The sequence below is a fragment of the Hetaerina americana genome, unplaced genomic scaffold (assembly GCF_022747635.1).
Source record: "Hetaerina americana unplaced genomic scaffold, ioHetAmer1.1.p SCAF_9, whole genome shotgun sequence".
In the NCBI taxonomy this organism is placed as follows: domain Eukaryota; kingdom Metazoa; phylum Arthropoda; class Insecta; order Odonata; family Calopterygidae; genus Hetaerina; species Hetaerina americana.
In genome coordinates, this window is record NW_027287538.1 from 3,915,505 (window position 1) to 3,940,622 (window position 25,118).

The window sequence follows — 25,118 nt, forward strand, 5'->3', positions numbered from 1 at the left end:
CCTCCTTTTTTCCTAAGCAAATTGAATTGAAAAACAGAAGTTATGTTGCCGCACCCTGCCTAAAAGTATTTGAATCACCATGCTATATGCAGCTCTTGTAGTGGACCTGATTTTTCTAAATCCATGTTGCGAGGTGGAGCACAGGCTCTGTATTTAAAGATATGATACTAGGCGGTGGTAGAAAACTATTTGAAATATTTTCCCTGATTGGTTCAGCAGGTATATTGGTTGAAAAAAATTCAAGGCCCTTTTGCAACCCATAGGCGTTGTATAGGATGAGCAATAAAAACATTTAGAATTTGCGGAATGCAATGTTTCTGAATGGAAATTATGAAGGCAAATTGTTCTAATTTGTGTACAGCTGCAAAACTAAAAATGAAATACTCCTTCTCTGGTTATTGAAAGTGTTTTGATAGAATTAATCATAGTTAGAGTAATGATAATTTTGAGCAAACAGAAATGTGTGCTGAATGATGTGAACATATTGGCTTTTTTGGGGGAATAAGGTACAAAAAAGTGAGTAACATTAGCTAAATTTCCGATATGTACATATTCATAATTGAAAACAAAATTGAAATGAATGAGAAAAGTAGAAGCTAACTTGCTCAGATGGATAAAGAGTTGTATTTATTTTGGGGAAAGATGGAGAATATGGAGTATTTTATGTTACCTAACCCCTCATTGCAATTTAATGATTACCACGCTTACGCAGATGTTGAGTCGCTTTTGCTTTACCTTAGGCGTTGCTTGCATCACTGAGGTTCTTCATGTGTGCCATGCTCATCACCTCAGGCTCGGAGCTCCGTTGCATGGATGTATACATATGCTCGTTTGCTCATTCCCAGGCAGAGCGTAGTGCTCTGTGGGAGAGAGCCAGGGGAATCCATAAATCCCTGCCTGTGCGTGTTGTGTCATTCATTTGTTTTTGACTCCCCTTGCCCTCGTCCAGGAAAGACTTTGAGCGAGGCCGGGAGAAGGAGGAGGAGAGGCGCAAGGAGGAAGAGGCGCAGAGGAGGCGTGAGGATGAGCGAAGGAGGGAGGAGGAGAGGCGCAGGGAGGAGGAGGTGCAGAGGAGGAGGGAGGAGGAGAGGCGCAGGGAGGAGGAGGCGCAGAGGCGGAGAGAGGAGGAGAGGCGCAGGGAGGAGGAGGTGCAGAGGAAGCGGGAGGAGGAGGCGGCGGCAGCGGCGAGGAGGAGGGAGGAAGAGCAGCAGCAGAGGCGCAGGGAGGAGGAGGCGCAGAGGAGGAGGGAGGAGGAGATGCAGCGGAGGCGGGAGGAGCGGGAGGAAGAGATGCAACGGAGGGAGGAGCGGGGGCGCAGGGGGAGGGGCAAGGATGACAGGGGCCGCGATGGGGACTACGGCAGCAGCGGCGGGGGGAAGGAGCGAGGCGGCGGGCGCCGGGATAACATGCCAATGCTCGGCGACAAGGGCAGCCGGGACGACAGGAGGAAGAGTGAGTCCACCATTTGCCCCCCCCCCTCCCCTTCCCCTCGGGAGTGTCGCGTTATGGCCAGAGAGACCAGATGTCTTGGTTTAAGAATATTGAGAAGTGGCTGTTGCAAATGACGTAAATGTTTTGTAGCCCTTTCCATTTTTTTAAAGCCATTTCAATCCCTGTAGTTCTTTTTCTGATAACAAAGGTCCACATTTGAAAATTTGATGTCAGTGCGTTACCCTTCCCATGTGGCATCACTCTTTATGCCCAAAGGCAGCATTGCAAGACCACGGCTTCTCATCCAGCACAGAATCGTGAAGAGTGTGCCTCTGCGATGGAAAATGATGGAGTTCGGTGTAACCTTAAAAATAAGAGCGTGGTCCGTTCCGTGATTTTTCTTGTAAAGGAAAATATTTGTTTTGTGGCACAAATTTTTGCATGTAAATTAATCTAAAATACAATACTGCGTTTCATGCTGAAAAGAATAAATTATGCTTGAAGTTTATTAAAGTAAATAATACATACATTGTTTAGGATTGTGTGTCACAGTTACCTTTTACTTTATTGTGGAATGAAGCAAACAGAATGCGAATTCAATTTGTGAAAACAAATAGGAATATTAATAAACAAGTTATTATTTAATAAGTTGAATAAATAAATCAATAAATCGTTGAATAAATGTACATTATGCATTGTCACTGCCTCATCAGGACAATGCATTGTATGAATGGTGAGATGGAACAGTTCCCCATGACCTCCAATTCTCATTTGGCCGGCTGTTTTGGACTTGATGAATGCTCGTGGAGTGGTAAACAAGCAGGGGTTTGAATTTCAAATCTCCGCTTGCATTTCGGCGAAACAGCAGCGTGAGATGTCCTTTCCTTGGATTGAGGTTGGGCCTTGCATTCCCTTCCATTGTTATGTTTACAAGCACAGGTTTGCTCTGGTATCTTCTTCCCAGAGAGAACCGTCTCGTTACGATTTAGAACATGTTGAGGCAGGTGGCTCTCAGAATCTATGAGCTTCTTGAAGTCACTGTTCAAGTTCGCTACTGCCTTTGATTCAGAGCTTGCCGCTTCACAATGCTCTGGATCCCGATTCTTCTTGTAAACTTCTTCAACCGCACAGGGCTCCCTTTAAATAATTCCTCAGTCGTTGATGATCCTCACATCTTTTAAACGGAGTCAGTGAAAATTACTTTCCCCCTCTCACAAATGATATTCTCATGAATAGTGTCGCATTGCAATTGCTTTTCCTTAATTCATAACAAAACAGCATTGAAGTATTGCCTTAATAAGTCTGTGGCTATGTATTCCAGAAATTTGTTTAATGATAATTCGGAGTTGCGGTGTTACAAAATTTTTAAGGGTCTGCAAAGACAAATGTCTCTAGACATTTTGCCCGAGAGCACTCGCGGCACCAACTTCGCACACACCTTTCTCATGCCCATGTTTTTAGTCAAAAGACGATATACATTGCTTATAGGGATGCCAAGTTCATCAGAAACCATGCGGACACTTAATATGCGATCCCTGTCGAACATAGCCTTCACTCGAGCGAGATTTTCATCACTTTATGGAGTCAAAGGGTGTCCTCAATTTTCGTTTGGCATCTTCTCTACCCTCCCAAAACAACTTTCGCAGCTCAACAGCACCCAATCTACCCATAGCATTATTACCATAAGCTGTCTAGAGTATATCATGAGTCTCTTCCCTGGTTTTGCCCCATTTCACTCAAAATTTGATGGCGTCGTGCTGTTTCAATAACCGGTTGATGGCGGAGTGTAAGGAGGTCACGTCATGGAGGTGTCACAAATGAATGATCTGCACTCTGCAAAGGCTGGGAGCCAACTGCCCACCTGCTTCCAGCCTTTCCTGAGACTCCCCCCCCTCGAACCCAGCCAGAGAAATCGCTGAAATTTATTTTGACCCCATATTTCCAGATTGCGACTAGAGATGGCCAGGTTTGTTAATCATATAAATATAAATTGTTATGCAGTCTTGCGCTTTACAGCACACCATTGCAAGTGCTTGGATAATGTATTCAAAAAGTGAATTTCATTATTCTTTAGTTACCTCAAGAACCTCCACTTAGCTGAAGAAATAAAGTGGCCCCATCACACTCATGTCATGAAGTATGCAGTTTCATCTCTTTATTGCAAACTAATCAACTGTGAAAAACTTCCAGTCTCCAAATTGAAATAATACTCTATTATTGACCAAAAAACCCCTTTTCAGATCCTTTTGGCTTGTTGAATGAATATTTCTGTCAGATAAAAGTGACCATCAATAGCAGGTAGCCTGATGATTTCCGACCATAAATTTTTATCGTGTTACCATTTTAATTGTAACTTTTAACACCAAAGAGTGACATGACGGCAAAATTTGAATTATAAAATTTTCATTTAATATCTGGTTGTGTTTTTCACCTCCCCTACCAGATGTAGTTCAAATACATGCATTGAATAATATAAAAAAAACTGCATCATCCATTCAGAAGTCTTTTTTAAAAGGTGAGGGTAGAGCTCACTGAATACTCATTCCAATGGCATGTGAAATTCACACATCAGAGGATTTATTTATTGACGGGAATAACCCTTTTACAAAAAGAAAGGCAAAAGCATATGTTAGTGCCATAGTTATAAAACACATTAAAACACGGTAGAAGTTAAGTTATGATCCATATTTGTGGTTGAAAATTGATGTATAATTTAGAATTTAATAAGAATCTTGATTTGCAATTCACATATGTTGAAAGACATTTTCAGGTGGCATACAGGTGCGCATACATGCATAGTTAGATTAATTAATGTAGGCTAAATATCAATATTAAATAATGTTCCAAATTAAAAAATGTCTAAAAAAAACTCCATGTCCACAAACACTAAACCAACTGCACCCCCACCACACTTTTCCCCATGTTATGCCCGAGGACTTCTGTATAGAGATGAATCCCATGGTGTGTTGTGTGTGTCTAGGCCGAGATCGAGACGTTGGTGGCGAGAGGGAGCGAGAGCGGGGAGGCATCCGTGGCAGCAGCTTGTCGGAGAAGGAGCGGGAGAGGGAGCGTGAGAGGGAGAAGGAGCTGGCCAAGGCGCGGGAGTACGAGCGCGAGATCCCCTCGCTGCTCAGCCTGATGACGCACAACCCGGCCGTGGTCCCACCCCCAGGGGTTGGGCCGCCGTCGGTGTGGGGGCACCACCATCAGGCACAGCCACCGAGAGGGGGCCGGCAACACTCGCCACCCCCCATGCACGTGTCGCGGCAGCAGCAGGGCTACCGCAGAGATGGGAGGGGCAGCCGGGAGAGGGATCCCCTCGGACGTGGCGGCATGAGTGGGGAGAGGGAGCGGGGAATCTCGCGGGATAGGGGTCTCGGGAGGGACATGTCTCCCCGGGACAGGGGTGTGTCCCGTGACCGTGCCTTGTCCAGAGACCGAGCTCTTTCGAGGGACAGGGGTCTGTCCCGTGACCGGGCCCTGTCGCGGGACCGTGGCAAGTCCAGGGACCGGGGAATTTCGAGAGACCGTGGCATGTCCAGAGACCGTGGCATGTCACGAGAACGGGCACTTTCACGGGATCGTGCCCTATCAAGGGATCGGGGCCTATCACGGGACAGGTGCATGTCCATGGAGAGGGGGCTGTCGAGGGAGAGGTGTATGTCACGGGACCGAGCCCTCTCCCCACGGCCACTCTCGAGGGAGAGGGACGGCGGTCGGCACCGGCACCACCACCACCATGTGCAGCCACGCGACTACTCCCAGGATGGGAGGGGGCCGTTGGCACCCATGGGGGATTTGCGTGAGAGGGGCAGGGGGAGGGAACGCAGCCTGGAGAGGGTGTCGAGGGGTGGAGGGTCGATGGATGGGGACCATGGTATGGTGGACCGCAGTCGGCTCAGCCGGGAGAGGGACCGGAACATGGACAGGGGGGAAGTGGACGGTCGATCACGTGGTTTGTCCAGGGAGAGAGATTATGGGGGCCACGTGGGAAGGGACGATGGTCAGCTTCCCATGTATGGGGACCGGATGCCGAGGGGTGGAGGGCAGCGGTTCGAGGACCAGGGGATGGAGAGGCACATGGCAATGGATCCAAGCAGGAGCTTCCCCGAGGAGCGAAGGAGGTGAGTAAGCCTTGAGGCTTTAAGCTCTTTAGTTTAGCTGGCTCTCAAATGGAATGGGGCTATTGGCAATCAGAGGTGTGTGCTACCTCAGTGGTGAGGGTGGGTGTTGTGTCAAACAGAGTGAAATGTTGAACTCGGGTATTAATTTACGGGAGAATGTCACGTGGTGGTGCTCGCAGCTGAAATTCTTTCAGTAAATCCAATGGTCATACATGTAGTTTCTGATGGGGATAATACAATCACTCCGCTAAGTATAATTATCCTTTTGTTCCAATATTAAGTAGGGGAGTGATATTCCTTTCATTCAAACAATACAAGCAACCTGTACCCAAAGCAAGAAAACATAGACATCTGAAGTAAAAGTCAGCCTTAATATTGTCGAGACGTTATGAAACTTGATTATTGAAAACTGTTTGGGAGTGGTCACTGAAATCTTTGTATATGATATATTTGTCTGTTTTGTGGTATTTGAGAAAGTGTTCAATAGAGTGAATGGGTAGAATTAAAGAATGCATTGGAGAAAACAGAAATAGGTAGTGGGGATAGGTGGCCTATTTGCCACATGTACATGTCCCAGACTGCTGAGGTGTGAGTGGGAGAAGGAGAGGCGGGATGGGCAGTGTTAGGAAGGGAACAGGAAGTGGGCCGACTGTTTCCACGTGTGCTTTTCAGTGTAGATGTGGAGGAAGTGATGATGACAGAGGCTTGGGAAGAATTGGAGTTAGGAATGAAAGTCAGGAGAGAATTCATAAAATCAGTTAGATTTGTGGATGTTTGAGCTTTCGTTTGTCAGTCAGACAAGGGGTGTTGCTAGCTTAGCTGACCACATTGGAAAGTCAGTGTTATAGGCCGAGGATGAATGTAAATCAAAAAAATGTGTTGCAGTGTACAAGAAAGAGTAAGGCTAAGTTGAACTTACTAGAGCTAAATTAGAGCAGATGGAACAGTTTACGTATCTCGGAAGTGTTGTGGACCAAAATGGTCGAAGTAGTAGGGACATAAGGAGAAGAATGGCATTAGGCAAAGAAAATTTCACAAGGAGGAGGTAATTGATGACAGGCACATTGAGTAAGGATGTTAAGAAAGTGAAATTGAAAACTTTGGCATGGAGTATGGACTTGTGCAGCTCATAAACTTGGTGATTGAGTGAAAATGGTGTAGATTTGGGGCCTTTGACGGGTGGGTGTGAATAAGAGTGAAGTGGTGAAATTGATGGAGAGGGAATGAAATGAAGAAGTGCTGAAGTGCATGGAGGAGACGTGGTGAATGGGAGGAGGAGGATGTTAGGCGTGGGTGGGCATGCGTGGCAGGATGAGACGGAAGGTATTCAGACATGAAGAATCGTTTCCCGTGGTGTGGGGAGTCAGGTTTTGTTTGTTACGTGTGACTAAGAAATGCAGGAGTACATGTCTTTCCAAAACTTATCTTAAATGGTTAATAATGGCTTAGGGGCACATTAATGTGTAGTCTCTTAACTCATCAAGAACCTACCCTAACCTGGCAGGCTACCAATATTAATGATCTTGACTAGACTACCAAATATGTTGGCTATTGCCCACAATTGCCATGATTAGTTATGATAATAATATCAGGGTAATTTGAAAAGTTCTCGGAATGGAATAGAAAAAATGACTTAACTCAATGAAACTTTTTTTTATTTTTCAATGTAATCTCCATGTACACTACTGCACTTGGTCCAGCGATGTTCTGATGCCTTGATCTGATCTTGAAATGTAGATTCCTTCAGGCCTGCAAAATACCTGTCTACTTTTGCTGTTAGTTCTTTGTTCGAGGAGAATCTCCATCCAATGAGGACAGGTTTGAGCTTGAGGAAGAAATGGAAATCTAAATGGAGCCAATTCAGGCGAATAAGGTGGGGGTGGCAACCATTCGTATCTTAGTTCACGTGATTCTGTCATGGCAACGACACTTGTTTGGTGGGCGTGCATTGTCTTGATGAAATATGACTTTCTTCCTTGACAAACTTTGCCTTTTTTCCGTGTATCCTTTGCTGTAGTTGGTTCATGAGGTTAGCATAATGTTGTCCAGTATTAGTTTGACCAGTGGGAAGATTATCTATCAGTAGAATCCCTTTTGCATCCCGGGAAACTGAAGCCATCGCCTTTCCGGCCGAGCACATTGCCTCTTCTTCCTTTGGTGGTGGTGATGCAACATGTTCCTCCTGCTTTGACTGCTGTTGTCTCTCGAGTATAGTGGTGGACCGACCCAAGTTTCATCTGTGGTCACAAACTGCCCACCAGAATCTTGTTGGTTGCTCCTAAAAGGGGTCAAATATTGTTTGGAAATTTCCATTCTGATGTGTTTGTGATCCTTCCTCATTGGTCGCAGCACCCATCTGGCAGATGATATTCTCACATCTAATTCCACTCTTATAATGTGATGCACTCGTTCAGACTACATCCCTGAAGCGTCAACGATTTCTCGCTCTGCGTCGAATCAGTGATCCCCCATGACCATTGTATGCAATTTAGCAATAATTTCTGGGATATTGGCACATTTTGGCTGACCACAGCGTGGATCATCATTTAAGCTGGACCGGTCAAACTAATACTTTTTTTGTCCACTTGGCAACAGTTGAATATGAGGGAGCAGAGTCCCCCAGAGTGTTCTGAAAGTCGGTATGAGTATCCTTTGCTTTCATACCTTTCTTTACAAAGTATTTAATCACTGCTTGAATTTCAGTATTTTCCATCTTCAAAAATCACTACTTGGAAACAACAACAGAGAGGCATCCGCACCACAGATCTCTTCCCAAAGCACTGATGCATTGCGTGTTTTATCATGAAGTATTGTATATTATGACGTGGGAAACTCTTTGTGCTAGTACGGCCATCTGGTGGTGATTCCGAGAACCTTTCAAACTGCCCTTGTAATGCTAAGGTCAAAGAATTGGTCTCTCTGGAATTTTCGATGTACAATGAGACACTTCTTCAATTAAGTCAGGGATGATACTGTTAAGCGTGTTGAATATTTTGTGCATATCTACCATTCAAGTCACTGAACAATCGGGTGTAATGTGTAGGGCATGCTCATGTTCATCATCTTTAACGGGTGATGTATTCTTTTGTACTGTGCAGTCGCCGAGATGGGCGTGGCACCAAGGAAAATCCCAGGAGTGGCACCAGCCGAGATGTGTGGGAGCGCGAGCGTTTGGCAGGGGGTGAGAGGGAGCGGGATGGGCGGAGAGGGGCGGGCGGAGGATACGAGAGGGACGAGGTCATGTCGGGCCTGAGGGGGGAACGGGATTCTCAGGCCACCTCGTCGACCATCGTCAAGGGCAGAGACTGGGAGACGAGAGATTACACTGACAGCCGCCGCGAATGGGACGGACGTGGAAGGCAAGCTCTTTCAGTTGACATTAGTGCCATTTATATTTGTTTAATGCAATCAGGTGCTTGCATATCAACAGAATTCATGTTTTGTTGTTTGTGTGCTGCTTGAAGCATTGACGGAACTCCATAAGACCAACCTAGCGTTTATGTGTATGCAATGGAGATTTGTGCCAAAGGTCCTCAAATGTGTGAACAAACTTCCACGGTTTCTGAGTGAAATCATGAATACTTGGCTTTTCCACTCAAAGCGTTGATGGCAAACTTAAATTTTGCAATGCTGTGGCATCATTAAGTGAGGGTGAGTATTGCATCAGATCTTTAGGTGGTAAAGTGAAGTATTTTTAACTTTCGTTCCTACAATGGGCCTTCGTGACTGTTGGTTGCTAATTTTAATTCCATGATCGTTAGTTATGTTCACAGAAGTGAAAAAGGCTGCTTTACTTTGTGTTCCATATTTGGAGTATTGGAAAAAAAAGGATTTAAAGAGAGAAAGTGCTGGAATATTACCGTGGTTGGTATTTGATGAAATTTGTCATTAAATTGGGTGAAAATTTGTCAATGGACGTATGCAATTAATGAAGTAAGATCTGGTGGTTTCCTGGCGTATTTGCTTGATTAAGTTTTCTTGATTCTTCCCCCGGGTCAGTGGTTCCATATTGCCGGATGTTTTCATGCTCGAACCGTGCATCGTCCTCAGGGTAGATTAGTGCCACTCCACATTCGGCTGTCTTAAATACATACAGTGCCCACGGGTCAAGTGACTTGTGATTGGTTTGTGGTGTTTGAGCCTTCCAGTTGGTCGCCATAACTTTCAGACCGCCTGTTCAATTCCTCCAGCTTCCCAGCAAAGCAGCTGAAGAAGTGAGGAATGAGGTGACCGTGGTCCTAAAAAAGGCCTTGCTACCCAAAGCAAACAACTCCAAGGAGGAATGAGAAGCACTCCAAGCATTGCGTAGGAATGTGGCTATCGTGTTGTTGCCTGCAGTCTGGGGAAACGCTGCTGCCATCATTGGCAAGGAGGAATACCATAGTATAATACAAGAGATTTTCTCAGACAAGGGCTACATAAGCTTAAGCAACACGCTCTTCAAGAAGACTGGTATTCCTGCGGAAACCGCCAAGAACTTGAGGCCACAAGCACCAGTCTCGAGAGATTATATGGCTTACCCAAGATCCACAAATGGTGCGCCAATGAGACCAATTGTGAGCGCCATCTGCTCCCCTACCTACGACTTAGCGAAGCGCCTCTCTAGTATTCTGTCACCACATGTAGGCCGCTGCGAGCATCACCTCAGGAGCTCTGCAGATTTTGTGAAAATCCTGGATGAAATCCATCCAGGAGAAAGGGATATCCTGGCTGGTTTTGATGTGGTATCCCTTTTCACACGGGTCTCCCTGGCTGACACTTTACGCCTCCCGCATGCTGAGTTCGACGCTGCCATGGTGTTACTATTCCGCCACGTCTTAACATCCTCCTACTTCCTGTACGATGGACAATCCTTAGATGAAGCGGATGGCATGGCAATGGGATCTCCACTCTCCCCTGCCGTAGCCGTCTTCTTCATGGAAGACGTTGAAGAATAGGCAATCAAATCAGCCCCGTTCCGCCCAAAACATTTTCACTGCTATGTCAACGACATCTTTGTGGTTTGGCCACTTGGGAAGGATGTACCTAATGAATTCCTGTTGCACATGAACTGCCAGCACCCCAATATCTCCTTCACAATGGAATTGGAAATCCACGACAAACTCCCTTTGGGCAATATCCTGATTAAATGGAAGAGTAATGCACCACGCCGGTGGTTACCAGGATGGAATAATTAAAGAAACGATTAAAACAAGAACAGTGAGAAGTAATTTCAACTGGGACTCCAGCTATTCCCTCGGCAATGCGTGGAAACCGGTGCTGGCGAAAGTTAGAGAAGGAAGGAACAAATGCCAAGGCGACCAACCGGGAGGCTCCTCCACCCACCACGGACCAATCACGAGTCACCTGACCCGTGAGCTCATGCATGTAGTATATAAGACGGCCAAATGCAGATTGCCTCTCATCTACCCTGAGGGCGATGCACGACTCGAGCATCGGAACAATGTGGAAGACCCTACAAAACTTCATTTTGCTATTTATGTCAGGAAATCAATTTTTCAGTTATAATAAAGCATTAATGGAGTCGACTCGCGTATTTAGACATGAACAATCAAACATGAAATCACCTTAGTACTAGTTAAACACTTGAGAAAGCCTATAGTCAAAGATTGGACTTTACATTATAGAATTAATTTTTTTGTCAAGTTTTAAATATGTTTATGGCTGCTTGAAACCAAACCTGAAGCATTAAATATATTAGCCCATCAGAGATTGATTATTACATTCTTGTATGATATTCTGTACGAATTGAACAAGTAAATAGGGCCTTGTATGTCTTGTTTTGGTCATTAGTATCACATTTGTGTAGTAATTTTGTTAATATGTAAGTACCTATTGCCTTAAGAAATTTTCTCATTTAGAAAGAAAACTCCTTTATTATATGTGTTGCAGAGCATCTTTGAAATATTTATAATAAGCCAAAAACTATGAAGTTACTCCCAAGATTTTCCATAAAATTTTGCCCAGATAATCTGTTCAATAATTGTTGGTACCAGTTTTTTGTCTGCTCAAATACTTTTGTGTACTTGATCAGAGTTAAAATCAGCCATTAGCATAAAGATAACATCTGCTACTCTAGTGTGTGTGTGTGTGTGTGTGTGTGTGTTAACATAGGATAGATCTGTTTAGCTTTTACAGCTTACTACACCTGACTTATTTACAATAATACTCATTACTAACAAAAAGAAATGACTAATTTTTTGATGCATTCATCTTTTCCCTTCGTATAATCATTGAGTGATGCAAATTCTTTGCCTTATTTGTATCTATTGGTTAAGGAGGGATTGTTATGGGGTGTTGTATATAATTAACAATAGCCCACATTACCGAGAAATTCTACTTTAAAAAGATTGAAGGCAGCGGTCATAAATATCTGCGTGATGATGTGGGGTAGTGATTTAGAAATGGATAGACTAGGAAAACGAAGGCAATTTGTCATGAGGCTGTGTGTAAGGTGTATCGCTTTAATGAGTGCAATTCACTAGTTGTTACATATAAACATGTGTTTATGCAACCATTTAAAGTACCATAAAACAAAACTTTACCAAAGAAAAAAACCTGATTTACATCAAGGAGTGACTTCATGGAGTTGCAATTTTAATCTAATGTAATATAATGTCCTGGAATTGCATTTTCTGTCACGTTATTTCTGCTAAGAACATTAAAGGCACCACAATGTCTTGTTGTTGTGTTTTGTGGTGACTTATCGTTGATAATGCTGCGGTTGGATAAAAAGCAAAGTTAAAGAAATTAGTAGAATATTTGTTGGCCATAGGGAAGAGCCAAGCAGGCATACATATACATTGCAACAAGAATTTAGATTTCATTCACAAACAATGTTGCAACAAAAATACACGGACAAAAACAAGCATTACAATATAATGACTATTATTGGGATGAACCCAATTACTGGTACTGAATCCAATGTTTTCCACAGCGATTTTGGATGGCCAAGTTTCTTACTCTATTCCCAATTTGGCCGCGGAAGACAAAATAAACATTGGTTGAGGCTAAACTGGAACTATGAAACACACACACTGCTGAGAAAAATGATGAAAACATCACATGTGGCCGAACCTTTCCAAACGGCAAGTAGAGAAAGGAGTTCCACTCGCTAACAATACTCCATTTGAACACATGCACACACACATGCACACACACACACACACAATCAAGGATGAAGCAGTGAGGTGGGAAGAAAACTGCAGCGCCCTAGGGTGAAGCAACAATCCCTGGAGCACTTGAGAACAAGGAAGTGATTGATGGGATGCCCCCTCTACACCCACTGTATTGAAAACGTCAGGAAATCTGAGCAAAGCTTGGACGGTGGTACGTCTCAAGCCTGGGAAATGTTGTAGGCCCAATCTCAGGTAGCATGCCCCCACAACGGTTCTCAATCTCCTTCATTTGGGGATATCTTTTGTGGTGGAAGTGGACTTTTGCTTTCCTTCCCCCGGCACAACTTGGCAGGACAGTCAAGCACCCGAGAGTCTCGGTGTGACGTATAAAGAGGGGGTGTTGTTGGCGATGAGGGAGTGTCGTTCACGAGCATTGCTTCACGTACAGGCGAAGTGATTGGGACCCAAGACCACTTCGTGCCGAGGAGGAGGAAGAGGGAGTGGCGGCGGCAGCGGCTGCTGCGTGGGGTGGCAGTGGAGGAGGCAGCGGCGGAGGAGGAGGGAACCGCTTCCACCAACCGGGAGGGGGAAGTGCCGTGGCACCCCCCCCACCTGGCACCCTCTTCCCTGCCTCCAAGGGGGGCCGTCGAGGGTGGGGCACGGCTGGCGAGGAGACGGTGGGGAGCCACTCGAAGCCAAGGCGCAGCTGGGGGGGGGCACCGGAGCCTGAGCGTGGGAGACGCATGCTCCCGCAGCCCCTTCTCGCGGCCCCCCTCCTGCAGTCACCCCTCCTGCCCACGCCGGCATCCCAGCAGGGCCTCCTCCCCACGCCGGGCTCCCTCCAGGCGCATCAAGTCCACCAGGCGGCTGTGGCCGGGGGCGTTGGGGTGGAGAAGGGACTCGAGGGAGGCATGGAGGTTGGAAGGGATGAGGATGCATACAAAGGAAGGAGGGGGGAGAGGTAGGTGGGGCCCAGGGGGTGCGGTATTGTGTTGAAGAGAGCCGTGTGTGCGCACTGGTGCAGCTCACTCGTACATCGACGTCAGCGGCACTCCCTCTTCATTTGATTTATTCCTCCACCCACAACAATTAATTACACTTGCGGGCACGCGTCTTGGATACCTCTCTCGGGATACCATCTAAGCAAACTACCTGCTCCTCTCTCTTCTCTCACTCTTCTTACTTCTTTGATACCTGGAAGATCAGCAGTCATTGATTTGTTGATAACAGAAAAGAAATGAGAAAATCCATGAAAACGACTGGAAAAATCTTGACATCATGCAGGAAAATTTTGAGTTGTGGATTATAAAGATTTGTCATGAGCAGAGCCCTGGAAGCTGTCTTCGTTGCTTCCTTTTCCATGCAAAGCCCTCACATCACACAAAACCACGTGGACCATGTACACAAAGTGAAAAATAAATCCGGCAAAGAAATATCTAACCATTATTTAAAAAAAAATTAAATTCCCTGTGGAACCTTGTAATACGACCATGTTCTGTTCCATGACCTATTTTGTAAAACAAAACACTCGTTGGTTGAATAATATTTTTCATTATAAAGTAACGTAAAATACGATAATGCATTACATGATGAAAAAAGTAATTTTTGTGTAAGATTTATTCATAGAAAATTACATGGACATTGTTTAGGATCGTGGTTCACGGTTTAGTTTTCTTCTATCGGGGAATGAAACCACCAGGAATGCAAATTCGATTTGTAGTTTACAAAAAAGAATTGAAATAATTAAGGTTTTTATTTATGATACATTAATAATTCATTGGTACGAGAAACCCGTTGAGAGACATTTTTTTGCTGACTCATCAAATTGTTTTGAAAATGCAACATGGCATTATCATTTTGTAATTTTGAAGTGTGCATAGCCAGTCTGATTGGAATGATGCTTCTCAATATACGATGCAGCAGAGAATTATGGCCTTCATCTCTTCCTCTATCACAGAATGAACTGACCTGGAAAACCCACTGGATTTGTTGAACAAAAAACAAACTAAAATAATTAGTTGATTATCTGTGACACATACCTAATTCATTTTTCCTTGGTAACTGCCAAGATGCATTTCTTTACAATGCTGCAATAATTCAACAGAGCATGATCATCGTATAAACTAGTAGTGTGCGTAACTACTTCCATGTTAGGGTGATGCCTCTTAATGTACATTGCAGCAGTTTCCCATGCTTTGTGCATTATTCCTGTTGTGCTAGGTGATTGTTGCTTTGCTGTTACCTCCTCCTTCTCAGACAAAGCTCTTCCTTCCACAACTTCTTCCTGTGAAAGACAATGCAACTCCATGAGCTCTTCAAGAGTCAGCTTTTCCTTTTTCTTTAGGATGGTACAAATCGTTGATGTTGACCGATTGTATGTGCGTGATAGATCAGCTACCCTGACACCTCCTCCTCGCTTATCAATGATTTCACTTCTCATTGCCACAGTTATTTTTATTCTCTTTTCACTCTCTTCTTGCACCTTTTTATATTCGGGTACATTTTTAAAACTAATCGTAAAATGTTACTAAACTGTGCACGAAACGTCACAAGAAACATGCCTGAACACGAAGTTTGGACAATCACTCTGACGCTAGTGAAACTTGTGCCGAACACAAGCATAAACAATGGCTGGTGCTATGACTCTGGGAATCCCCCTCTCAATGAATTGATGTTGCTTTGACTCGACATGAGGCAGAAGTGCCTGCCGGCTGTTTCATCTTGAAGCAATGAACATTCTCACCTCTCGCATCCCTTCTTGGCATGCCAATGATTGTCGACTGACTTTGGGAATTGGGAGTCCTTGTATGGTCAACTCTTTCAGCGAGTGTATGCCACTTTGTGACTTAACCGGCCTACTGCCTTTATATTCTTGATAAACTGTATATGTAGATGAGAAACCAATGAAAATAGTCGTGTTCTCAACTTATTATGCTCATTGTGTATCAAATATGACTCGGAATACCTTTTGAAGGCCCTGTGTACAGGGAGGAATGAGTTTCCTAATCATGGAGTCATATGCAATTATAAGTGCATTGCCTGTAGTACATCGAGTGACAAGAAATAATTCCACTTCAAATGGCACACTGAATCTTATATGATGAAGGAAAATATCCCACTTGGAAATGAGGGGCGAATATTATTGGTGGTGATGAAACAGAATGAAAGATAATGTGAAAGACGTAAATGGAACAGTCCCATATGACGAACATATCTGTAATGAAAGGGAAACACATTGCCGGCCGTCGGCAAGGTCATGGAGACCAATGCGAACACGGTGCTAGGACTTCAAATTGTGTGCGCTTGATTCCTTGACTTTATGCTTTCGTTCGTAGTAAACTATTTTGCTTGCAGAAGATATTTTTATTTCAGATAGTTAATATTCTAAATGCTTAAATATCAAATGCCTCTTTTGAGAACTATTAATCCTTTACTGCTTTTATTTGCCAAAATGCAATGAATCACTGCCTTCTGCCATCAATCTAAACATCTGGTATCTGTTTATCACTTTTAAACCAATTCAGAATCACTTGATTCATATGCTGTGTAATTTTTCTGCATAGATTTTCACAACCTATTTTTTCACTGCCTGCCAATCAAAATCCGTCATTTTTTGTGTGATGAAAGGGTAAAAAAGCTTTGTTGTGTGGATTAATGAATTTTAAAAGGGGTGTTACAAATATTGAAAAAGTTATAAACCAGAAAAATGTTTCCAAATCAACTTGTGATAATACTCTTCACTTTTTTGTATATAAACAATTTCTGTGAGTTATGCCATAAACTATGAAATTTATATACTTCATTGTTATAATTTTAACATGGTAGCCTTGAAAGTAACGTTGCACAGAAACATGAAAGTGTGGCATGTTTCTTTTGGTTTGGTTTTTAAAGCAATTGTTTTTTGCCATTTAAAAAACTTTGGAATATGGTAGCATGGCTGTTGAACTTCCTGTTATGTGTGCACTTGCAGACACTCATGCTTAGTCTCTCATACATGTTACAAAAGGTGCTAGTTAGTCTTAAACACTCCAAATAATGCGACTCACACATTTATCGCAAACCCATTAAACCTTTCCCGGCTTGTCGACTGGCTCTCACTGCATTTAAAAAGAATGATAGTGGGCAGATGTGGGTGTACCTTATTGGGTTTTATTTCTGTATAAAAATATATCTCTAAAAGTTAAGTTTATAATATTTATACAAACATGTATAATGAAATGAGTCACAGACCTGGAAAATATAGAAAATTCAAGGAAATGAAATGTTAGTCATGAAAAATCATCATAATATACAGGTTATGAAATCTTTGGTCAGTTTGTTTAAAATGCAGCGATGTTATGATTTCAGAGTGTCAGTTGGTTGAGGCGTTATTCGCAAAGAAGCAACAAAAGCATTGAACACATTTTGTGCACTAGTTACATCCGCTGTGACTGCTCAGAAGTGGTTAAGTGCTTCTGTTTTGTTACAAAGGCTTCTGCTTCACAGTCGATTGTGGAGGCTGCATTCTTTTGGGTTTCATTGCATACATTGTTTCTGTACTGACGGTATTTTCACCAGCATTCCAACAGTATTTTCAGGGCAAAGACAATAGATACATGGGTTGTTTGTTCAGAAAGTCCTTGGGGAAAAAATAGAAACCACATTATTTTTGGTAGATCTATTTTCAACGTATTTTCATTTTTGCTGGGTACACTTTCCATAGTATTTCTCCAACTTTTTTAAACCATCCAGAAAGTAGGACTTCGGAAGGTCATCAAAATAAGCATCTGTGTTGGCGATGACCTCCTCGTTCGACTTGAATAGATTTCCACGGAGCTATTTTTTCAAGTTTGGAAATTAAAAAAAGGCCCAGGGGCCAAATCTGTTGAATATTGTCGATATTGTAAGAATTTGAATTTTAATTCCGTAATTTTTGCCATCAAAAGTACCTAAAGGTATGCCCCAGTGAATTGTCTTAACAGAAGATAATTTTGTTTCTTTGCCAAATGAGGACTTTTTCCTTGATTTATTCACTTAAATGGTGCAATAAGTGTGCGTAAGGGTACTCACCATTTATGGTTGGTCGTTTCCGTGAGTGATCGATGCATGTAGATGATTCCATGTGAATCCCAAAAAACCCTGACCCTCACCTTGTTGGCCGATTTCACCATCTTCGCCTTCTTCAGAGCGAGATTGCCTTTAGACGATGACTATTTTGACTTCCTTTGTCTGTAGTGTAGTATCCATGTTTTATCTGCAGTTATCTATGGATGCAGAAACTCATTAGGATTGCAATGCAAATTCACCAAACTAACCTCGACCATACGGTTTCATTTAGTCTCCTCTGTCAGCAAACGCCTAGCTTTTTTCACCCCCAATTTTTCATGCAAAATGGAAAATATGGGATCTTGTGGCATGAATGAGGCTTCAACCACTTCGCAAACTTTGATTTGTTGATCACTCAAAATCCTATCATGGATTTTGTGAATCATTTGGGAGGAAGTTGCTTCCACAGGACTTCCTGAAAGATGTTCATCATTTGTGGATGTATATCCACTTTCAAAATCATTCACCCATTTGTAAACATTTTCAAACAGGGAGCAGATGGGCAATGAACTTCATCCAACTCTGCTTTGTTCTCTTTTAGTCTTAAACCTTTTAAATATGTGTTATATTACTGCCTGAAATAATTCTTTCCATTTTTCTAAACAAAAAAGGTTTGTAGCTTCGATGTACTATTGAAATGAAATCACATGAAGGGTATAGTTTAAACTTTAAAATTAGTTTACTGAGAACTGATGCTCAATAAGAGCAAACCTTTCCTGATACAAGAGTGCCATCTTTTGGACTTTCTAAGGACTTATTAAGCAACATTTGTAAGTCAATTTTGACGACCCCCTGCTTAGGCAGCTTGATGCTGTACTCGGGTTAGTTTTTCGTCTGTTAGGTTAGGTTTTGAAATGTTTGTTTCTATTTGTTCTGGAGCTGGCAAAAATCCTTTCACGGGATGTTTTTCAATTTTGGTATTGCTTCAAAAATAACCTGGCTGGAGTGGTGTGACTTCTTTGAGAGCACTATACATTCTTCCAAGTTTTTCTTGTGCCAGTCTGTCTCTGACCTGGCATAGTGTACAACAGCTGGAAGACAGATTTGATTGTTCTGCAGGACTCTCCTATGCTCCTGGAGGCACCACATGGCCAATATCAATGCCTCGAATCCTGCAAACGCTAGCTGGAGCATAGACAAAATCAATGTATGCTCAGAAGCAATGGATGTTGTGAAAACCAATAGAATGCAGACTTTGCAATGTACTAATTATGTAGAAATGTCATGTGCCTAATTTCCACAGTCTTTAGCTGCAATCTTACTCGTTTTTGCTAAAGAATGTATTTGCTTAGCCACAGGGAAAACTGGAAAAGTTGGAGGAATAATATGAAAAATTGCTTCTGAACTGTAGCAACCCCGAATAAAAACTTCTGTGGGTATCTCATTAGCATTAAAAAAAATGAATTTGTCTCCTAACTTATTTGTATTCTTATGGTAGGTTTAATTAATTGTCCGCTGCTAAGAATTTTAAAATTAATGAAATGTTGGGTTAACTCTTCATTTTTATTCTGATGACTTTTGCCATTTTGCTGTCCCTTCATGTATAAAATTATATCCAGCTTATGACTGGTACATTGATATCTCAGCAGTAATGTTAAAACAGTATAATGTCATTCTCCTAGTTGTTTTATGTTGTTTAATTGATTATTAAATATTAAATCAGTGACTAATGCGTGAATAAAATTGAAAAATGCATCTTCTCAAAAAGAAGATTAAGTCCAAATGTAGAAATATTTCTTAGCATCGAAGCAATACTGTTGTAATGCGTACTTGCTCCTCTATTCACTGTGACCACTCTATATTTGATTGCAGCCCATCAATGAGATCATCTGGTGAGATGCGGGAATCTGACTTAATTTCTGAAATGAAAGATGACCATGGTAAGTATTCTTACTTAATTCTTTTAAAGCTCTGCTAATTCTTTCATTCTTCAATGAATTTAAACTAAAGTAGATATGTGATTCATTTCGTTTATTGCAAAGTCTTTATAAAAAGGATGAGGAAAAGTTTTGGAAAAATAAATTCATTTAGGATATTGCCACAATGCCTCTCAAAATTCTTCAAAGTACATCCGTTGAGTGTCAACACACGTTTGCCGGTGGCTTTTCCACAACCCGATGGCGCCCTGGTAGGCAGTTTGCGGATTATCCTTTGCGGGTACGCGTGCAAGCTTCTTTAATGGCACTTAGCATGGTCCCATGCCGGTGGTGTCCTTTGCGGTAGGATTTCATTTTTTGGGAATAGGAATAATAGCTTGCTGGTGCCAAGTCGGGACTGTTTGGGGGTTGGGATCTGTCACAATGCCATTTGCTGGAGGTCTACGCAAGCAGAGACACTTGACTCTGCTCTTGGTCGCCTGTCGAAAGACCTTCGGGTGGATGATTTGAGCACAGACCTTTCATACTGCCAAATTTTCAGTTACAATGGTATGTGCACTGTCTATGCCAATACGATCTGCGATCATGCGATTATGGTCTGAAATCAGCACTTCACGCACCCGTCAGGAAAATTGTTACAGATAATTAATATGTAAAAAACTTGTATGCACTAAACCTAAATACTGTTTCATTAAGGAATGAAATTGGATGAAGATGATGCAACAGATGTGAATGAATTAATGTAAGGAATTTTTTCTGTTAGTGTGTTTGTAGCTTTCCTTGGCTGTGTCTTTTCCTAGGTTTCTGGAAACTTCAGTTGTAGTTCAAGCTTGACGTATATTACTCGTGTATTACGACTCATATAGGGTACACTATGAAGGAATTTCCCTCGAATACTGCTCTTGATTTTACTGTCTTTCTTTGCTTGAACCCGCTCCATTAAGAAAGTTAAAATGGCTAATGGAGCAATGATTTTTTAAAGTCCTTGTGAATGTGTGTTCGCATTTGTTATCATGGATGAGAGTAGAAGTGAGGCTTTCCGTTTGGTTGCAGGCAGTGCGACTGGGTCGCTGGACAGTAAGGGCAAGGGGTCGCGATGGTCGAAGAGGAGGCGGGAGGAGGAGGAGGAGAGGGAAGAGGGGGAAGCGAGGAGCGAGATGGGGGAGAACGAGGAGGAGGACTCGGAGAGGCGTCGCCCCCCCAAGAGGCAGCGGCGGGACAGCCCCGAGAGGGAGGAGTCGATTGTCGGGGAGGTCGACGAGGAGGAGGAGGAGGATGAGGAGGGGGGCAGGGCGCGGCGGAGCGCCAGCCCCGACGCGGCAGGCGCCAGGTCGGCATCATCCTCGGGATCGTCCGGCTCCTCGTCCACATCTTCACGCTCCTCGTCTTCGTCTTCACGCTCCTCGACTCCCCCACCGCACCCCTCTTCCACGCCACCACTGCCCCCAGACGTGGCCTCGCAGCCCCTCGTGTCCCCATGCGAGGGGAAGCCCGTGGATGGCAAGGCGATGTCACCCTCCCTGGCCATGCCTCCCCTCGACCACCCGGAGGAAGACCTGAGCGACATCAGTGACGACGACGCTGACGAAATCCTCAACAGAGACGACCCGGTGAGTTCCCTTCTCTCTCCTCCCCCCCTTCTCTCCCCCCACACTCGGTTATTATTTGCAGATAAACAACTGTGGAGCAGTTACCTTTGCATCTTTCCGTTAAATGCGCTCATCTGTTTCTCAGCATGTCTCTTAAATGCCTTCATGAATAGTGGCGGCAACGCAGCCAGGGCAAGTCTTTTTTTAAGTCATATGCTCTAAGAAACTGCGGGACGTGCCGCGAGAGTAACTTATTTAACTGAGTCATCGGCTAAATGTTCATTGTCACGTGCTCTATTTATAGATCATTGCTAAAGTCTTTTGATTCTTCACCAGTTTCAAATTCTGTCGTCTAGAGCTTCACTTACCTTTATTTTATATTGATGATTGAATTCGTGGGATGTCATGATTACTTTTGATTGAATATGCATATAAATTAAAGAATGAAAAAATAGATTAGCTATCGCAGAATTCTTATTTGATTAGGTTTTAATGTATTGCCATTGTCTCCGATGGATGTGACGGTAAAATTTTGTTGTTTCAAAGTCAAAGGAGCCGAAATGGTGAAAATAAATGGTGATAAAAAGTTTCCAACTTTCTATATGGTTGTATAGAGCAGTGTTATCCCAGAGAATAAAATCATGAATGAAATTCAAATGAGTCATTAAATAAATATTGGTTAAGGTATCACTCAGTGTTTTCGGTGATGTTCTTAAATATTTTTTATTTATTGGCTAGACTTGACACCATTAGATTCTTGGGCATAATATTCATCGAGTTATGCCCTGGGCATTAATCTTTTGTGTTATAAATGACATTCCTTTAGCTGATAACTCGAAAACCTGTATTTCAAAAGGCTACTACTTGGCCATTTGTCATTTAAGTCAACAGAGAACTGTCATCGATTCAGATTATATTTCGTGATAGTGGAAATGAGCTGATTGTCAATATAATTTGGGTTGTGCAACCGATATCATTTGCTCGTAGACAACTCAAGCGCTTGCACACACACGTACATATAAATGTACGTTTGAGGGTGATCCGAGGAGTTCTTGGCCTGTTGATGAAAATGACAATTTAAGTTTTCAAAAAGGTTTTATTTTTCAAACATATTTACCTTTAACATTAATACCTTTCGTCCAGCAGTGTCCCAGTGCTGTTATTCTGTCTCTCTAGTGCTCTTCCGAAATTGCTGCAAAGCATTCATGTACAGCTGCGATCACTTCTTGATTGTGCGAAAAGTGTTGCCAGGAGACGCTTCTGAGTTTTCGGATGAGGTGGAATTCTGAGCGAGCAAAATTGGGGGAATAGGGTGGGTGTACCAGCACTTCATAGCAGCGCAAATCCTCCAATTTCCACATCCCCAACACACTTTTATGGGGGCAGGTGCATAGTCCAGATGGAAAACAGTTTTTTCCCTCTATGAGCCAGGTCTGCTTCCACGAATTTATGCATCTAGTTTCTTTGGAAGGTTAGAATTGTACTCCCCAGTTGTTGTTTTACCTTATCTAGATGGTCATTCAACAGAATTTCTTTCAAATCCCAAAAACCAGTGTCGTGACCTTTCTCGCTGATGGCACCGCCTTTGCCTTCTTTGAAGCTCAAGAACCGGTCTCTATCCTCTACATGGATTGTTGTTGCCATTCTGGTGCGTAATAGGAATCCATGTTTCATATATTACCACAAATGGACACAGAAAATCACTCTTGTTTTTTGTGAAGCGTGCCGAGCACTGTTTGAAAAGTGTTGGCCGAGTGTGTGTGATCCACAGTGGGCATGTGCAGAACCCCTCGTGTGCAAAGCCTTGTCATGTCCATTTCCTCTTGCAAAATCTCACCGATGCATTCTTTTGATATCCCTACAGTTTTAGCAGTTTCATGGCCCTACATACCTCAATCTTCCAAAATCATGTTGTGCATTTTTTTGACGATTTCCAGTGTGGTTGCACTTTTCGGACGTCTTCTTTGTGGGTGATCATCTCGGAGGCTTTTGCATTCACATTTACTGGACCGCCCATTTCTTTATTAGGTGGAAATTGAGGGGAAAGAGACCCTCTTCATATTGACAGTCCTCGAAAGAATTTGGTGCGGCATTAAACCTTCCTCTACGAATAATTTTATCACTGCACGATACTCAAATTTTTTTCCATTTCCAGCATAGCGCACATGCCCAACCACTTCTTCAAATGACAGCCTGGAGCACTGAATGAAACAGATTGCATGTTTTCACGTGGCTTCTACTCGCAGTTGTGCCAACATGAGAGAAAAAATCGTGAGAGTAGTGATGTGGTCAATGTGCGAGGCTGAGAATCTTCCAGGCAATCCTTGCCTCACTTGTCATGCTTTTTTATCAGGAGAGTTGGTGGATTGCCACTGTGTCTGTGCTTTTTTAGCGTCGGGTTATATCCATAACACCCACTGCCATCACTTGTAATGACCTTGGCCCAGAAGTTCAAAAGGGTGGCTTTCAATCTGATTTTTCAAGTCCTGGCTGAACGTGGAGATGAATGGTTCTTTTCATGCTGGGCTAGTTTGCGAGGGGCACGCTTAGTGGCAACATGCTTCCCTCATTTGCAAATCCTCGTAGCTAAATCTGCGGGGGATCAAGATGGTGTGGAGACTAACGTTCTGGCTTCCCACCGAGAAGGTCCAGGTTCGAATCCTGGAGATGGCTGATATTTTTCAGGGGTATCCCAATCTCTAATTTGAGGTGCTTTGTGTAGAGTCGTTCAACTGTTTGACCCCATGGTGCCTTTTGTTAAAGAGAAGCCTGATGCCGATGCTGGGTTTCCCTCTCCACCCTTCATGCTCCTTTCCCATGCATCATTAATTGCCCCTGCTCTCATCACCTTCCCTAAATCTCCTGCACCATCTGCTGGCACGGGCTTGCGACTCACTCCTGTTCTGAAACTCAGTCATGAAGCAATGAGCATCGTTGAAGATTTTTTAGTGGATTTTTTTCAATGTTTTTGTTGTTTCAAGATGATGAAGGTTGTCCAGAATGAGCATGGTCTTCAACGCTCACCTCGCCACATTTGGAGAACACAGGCCACTCGAAAACTTGTGTGAGGTTCATAGAATCCTTCCGGTAAGCCTCTTGTTGAAGCATTTGGTAAGCTTCCAATGCCAATTTTTCAAGCAGGAAGCAGTAATTAAAAACTTGTACCTGCCATTTTTAAATTTTCCTTCCCTGAGATAGATAACCTCTATGAGACACATGGGTCGTCTTGCGGACACGAGGAGAGGTGTAAGAGTAGAGGACTGCTTTAGTGTAAGACTTTTCTTCACCCCGTTACTCAAGGTGTCTTGTTTTGTGCTACCTGTGGTTCCTCAAGTGGTGTAGAATATTAATAATAATAATGCATTTCATTTGCCCAAAGTTCATATTGGAAAAATCCCAGGTGGATGGTGTGATGCACATGATATAAGGCACATCAATAAAGAGTAAAATGCATACAGGCTCAACTTAGATACAAAATATGGTAATAACATTTACATTAAATGAAGCACAAACGCACTGACATACATTAAATGTAACCATACGTACATATATGCATTAAAAATCATAGAGCATTAATATAAACTACAAGTATGGGATCAAAGACCAGGAGATATGATGTTGAGATATTTGGCCACTTGTAGACCATGTTATATTGTAGATATCTTTTAAATTTATATTTGAATGCAGTAGCTCCCTCAGTGCCCTTCATACTTTTGGGTAATTTGTTTTATAACCTGATGCCCATTTCCTTGGGCCCTAATTTCAAATTTTATTGTATGTTTAGTTGGAATAACAAGGATAAAAAAATTCAAAGGCATATGACTTCAGCCAGAGACTGCTCATAGTTTTCAATTATGCTCTACTTTGAAATTGCATAGGTTAAAAATTATTTGG

At 42.9% G+C, this 25,118-nt stretch overlaps 1 protein-coding gene across 1 annotated transcript in view; it reads left to right on the forward strand.

Moving 5' to 3' along the window:
* The window catches only part of LOC139699001 (zinc finger CCCH domain-containing protein 13-like), a 74,395-nt gene that overhangs the window by 19,945 nt on the left and 29,332 nt on the right, over positions 1-25,118 (forward strand). Inside the window, exons 8-14 of the mRNA XM_071597995.1 lie at positions 950-1,108; positions 1,193-1,452; positions 4,412-5,555; positions 8,654-8,914; positions 13,122-13,634; positions 19,571-19,638; positions 20,689-21,245. Of these exons, the coding sequence (XP_071454096.1) occupies positions 950-1,108; positions 1,193-1,452; positions 4,412-5,555; positions 8,654-8,914; positions 13,122-13,634; positions 19,571-19,638; positions 20,689-21,245 (2,962 nt within the window). The remainder of the gene's footprint in view (positions 1-949; positions 1,109-1,192; positions 1,453-4,411; positions 5,556-8,653; positions 8,915-13,121; positions 13,635-19,570; positions 19,639-20,688; positions 21,246-25,118) is intronic.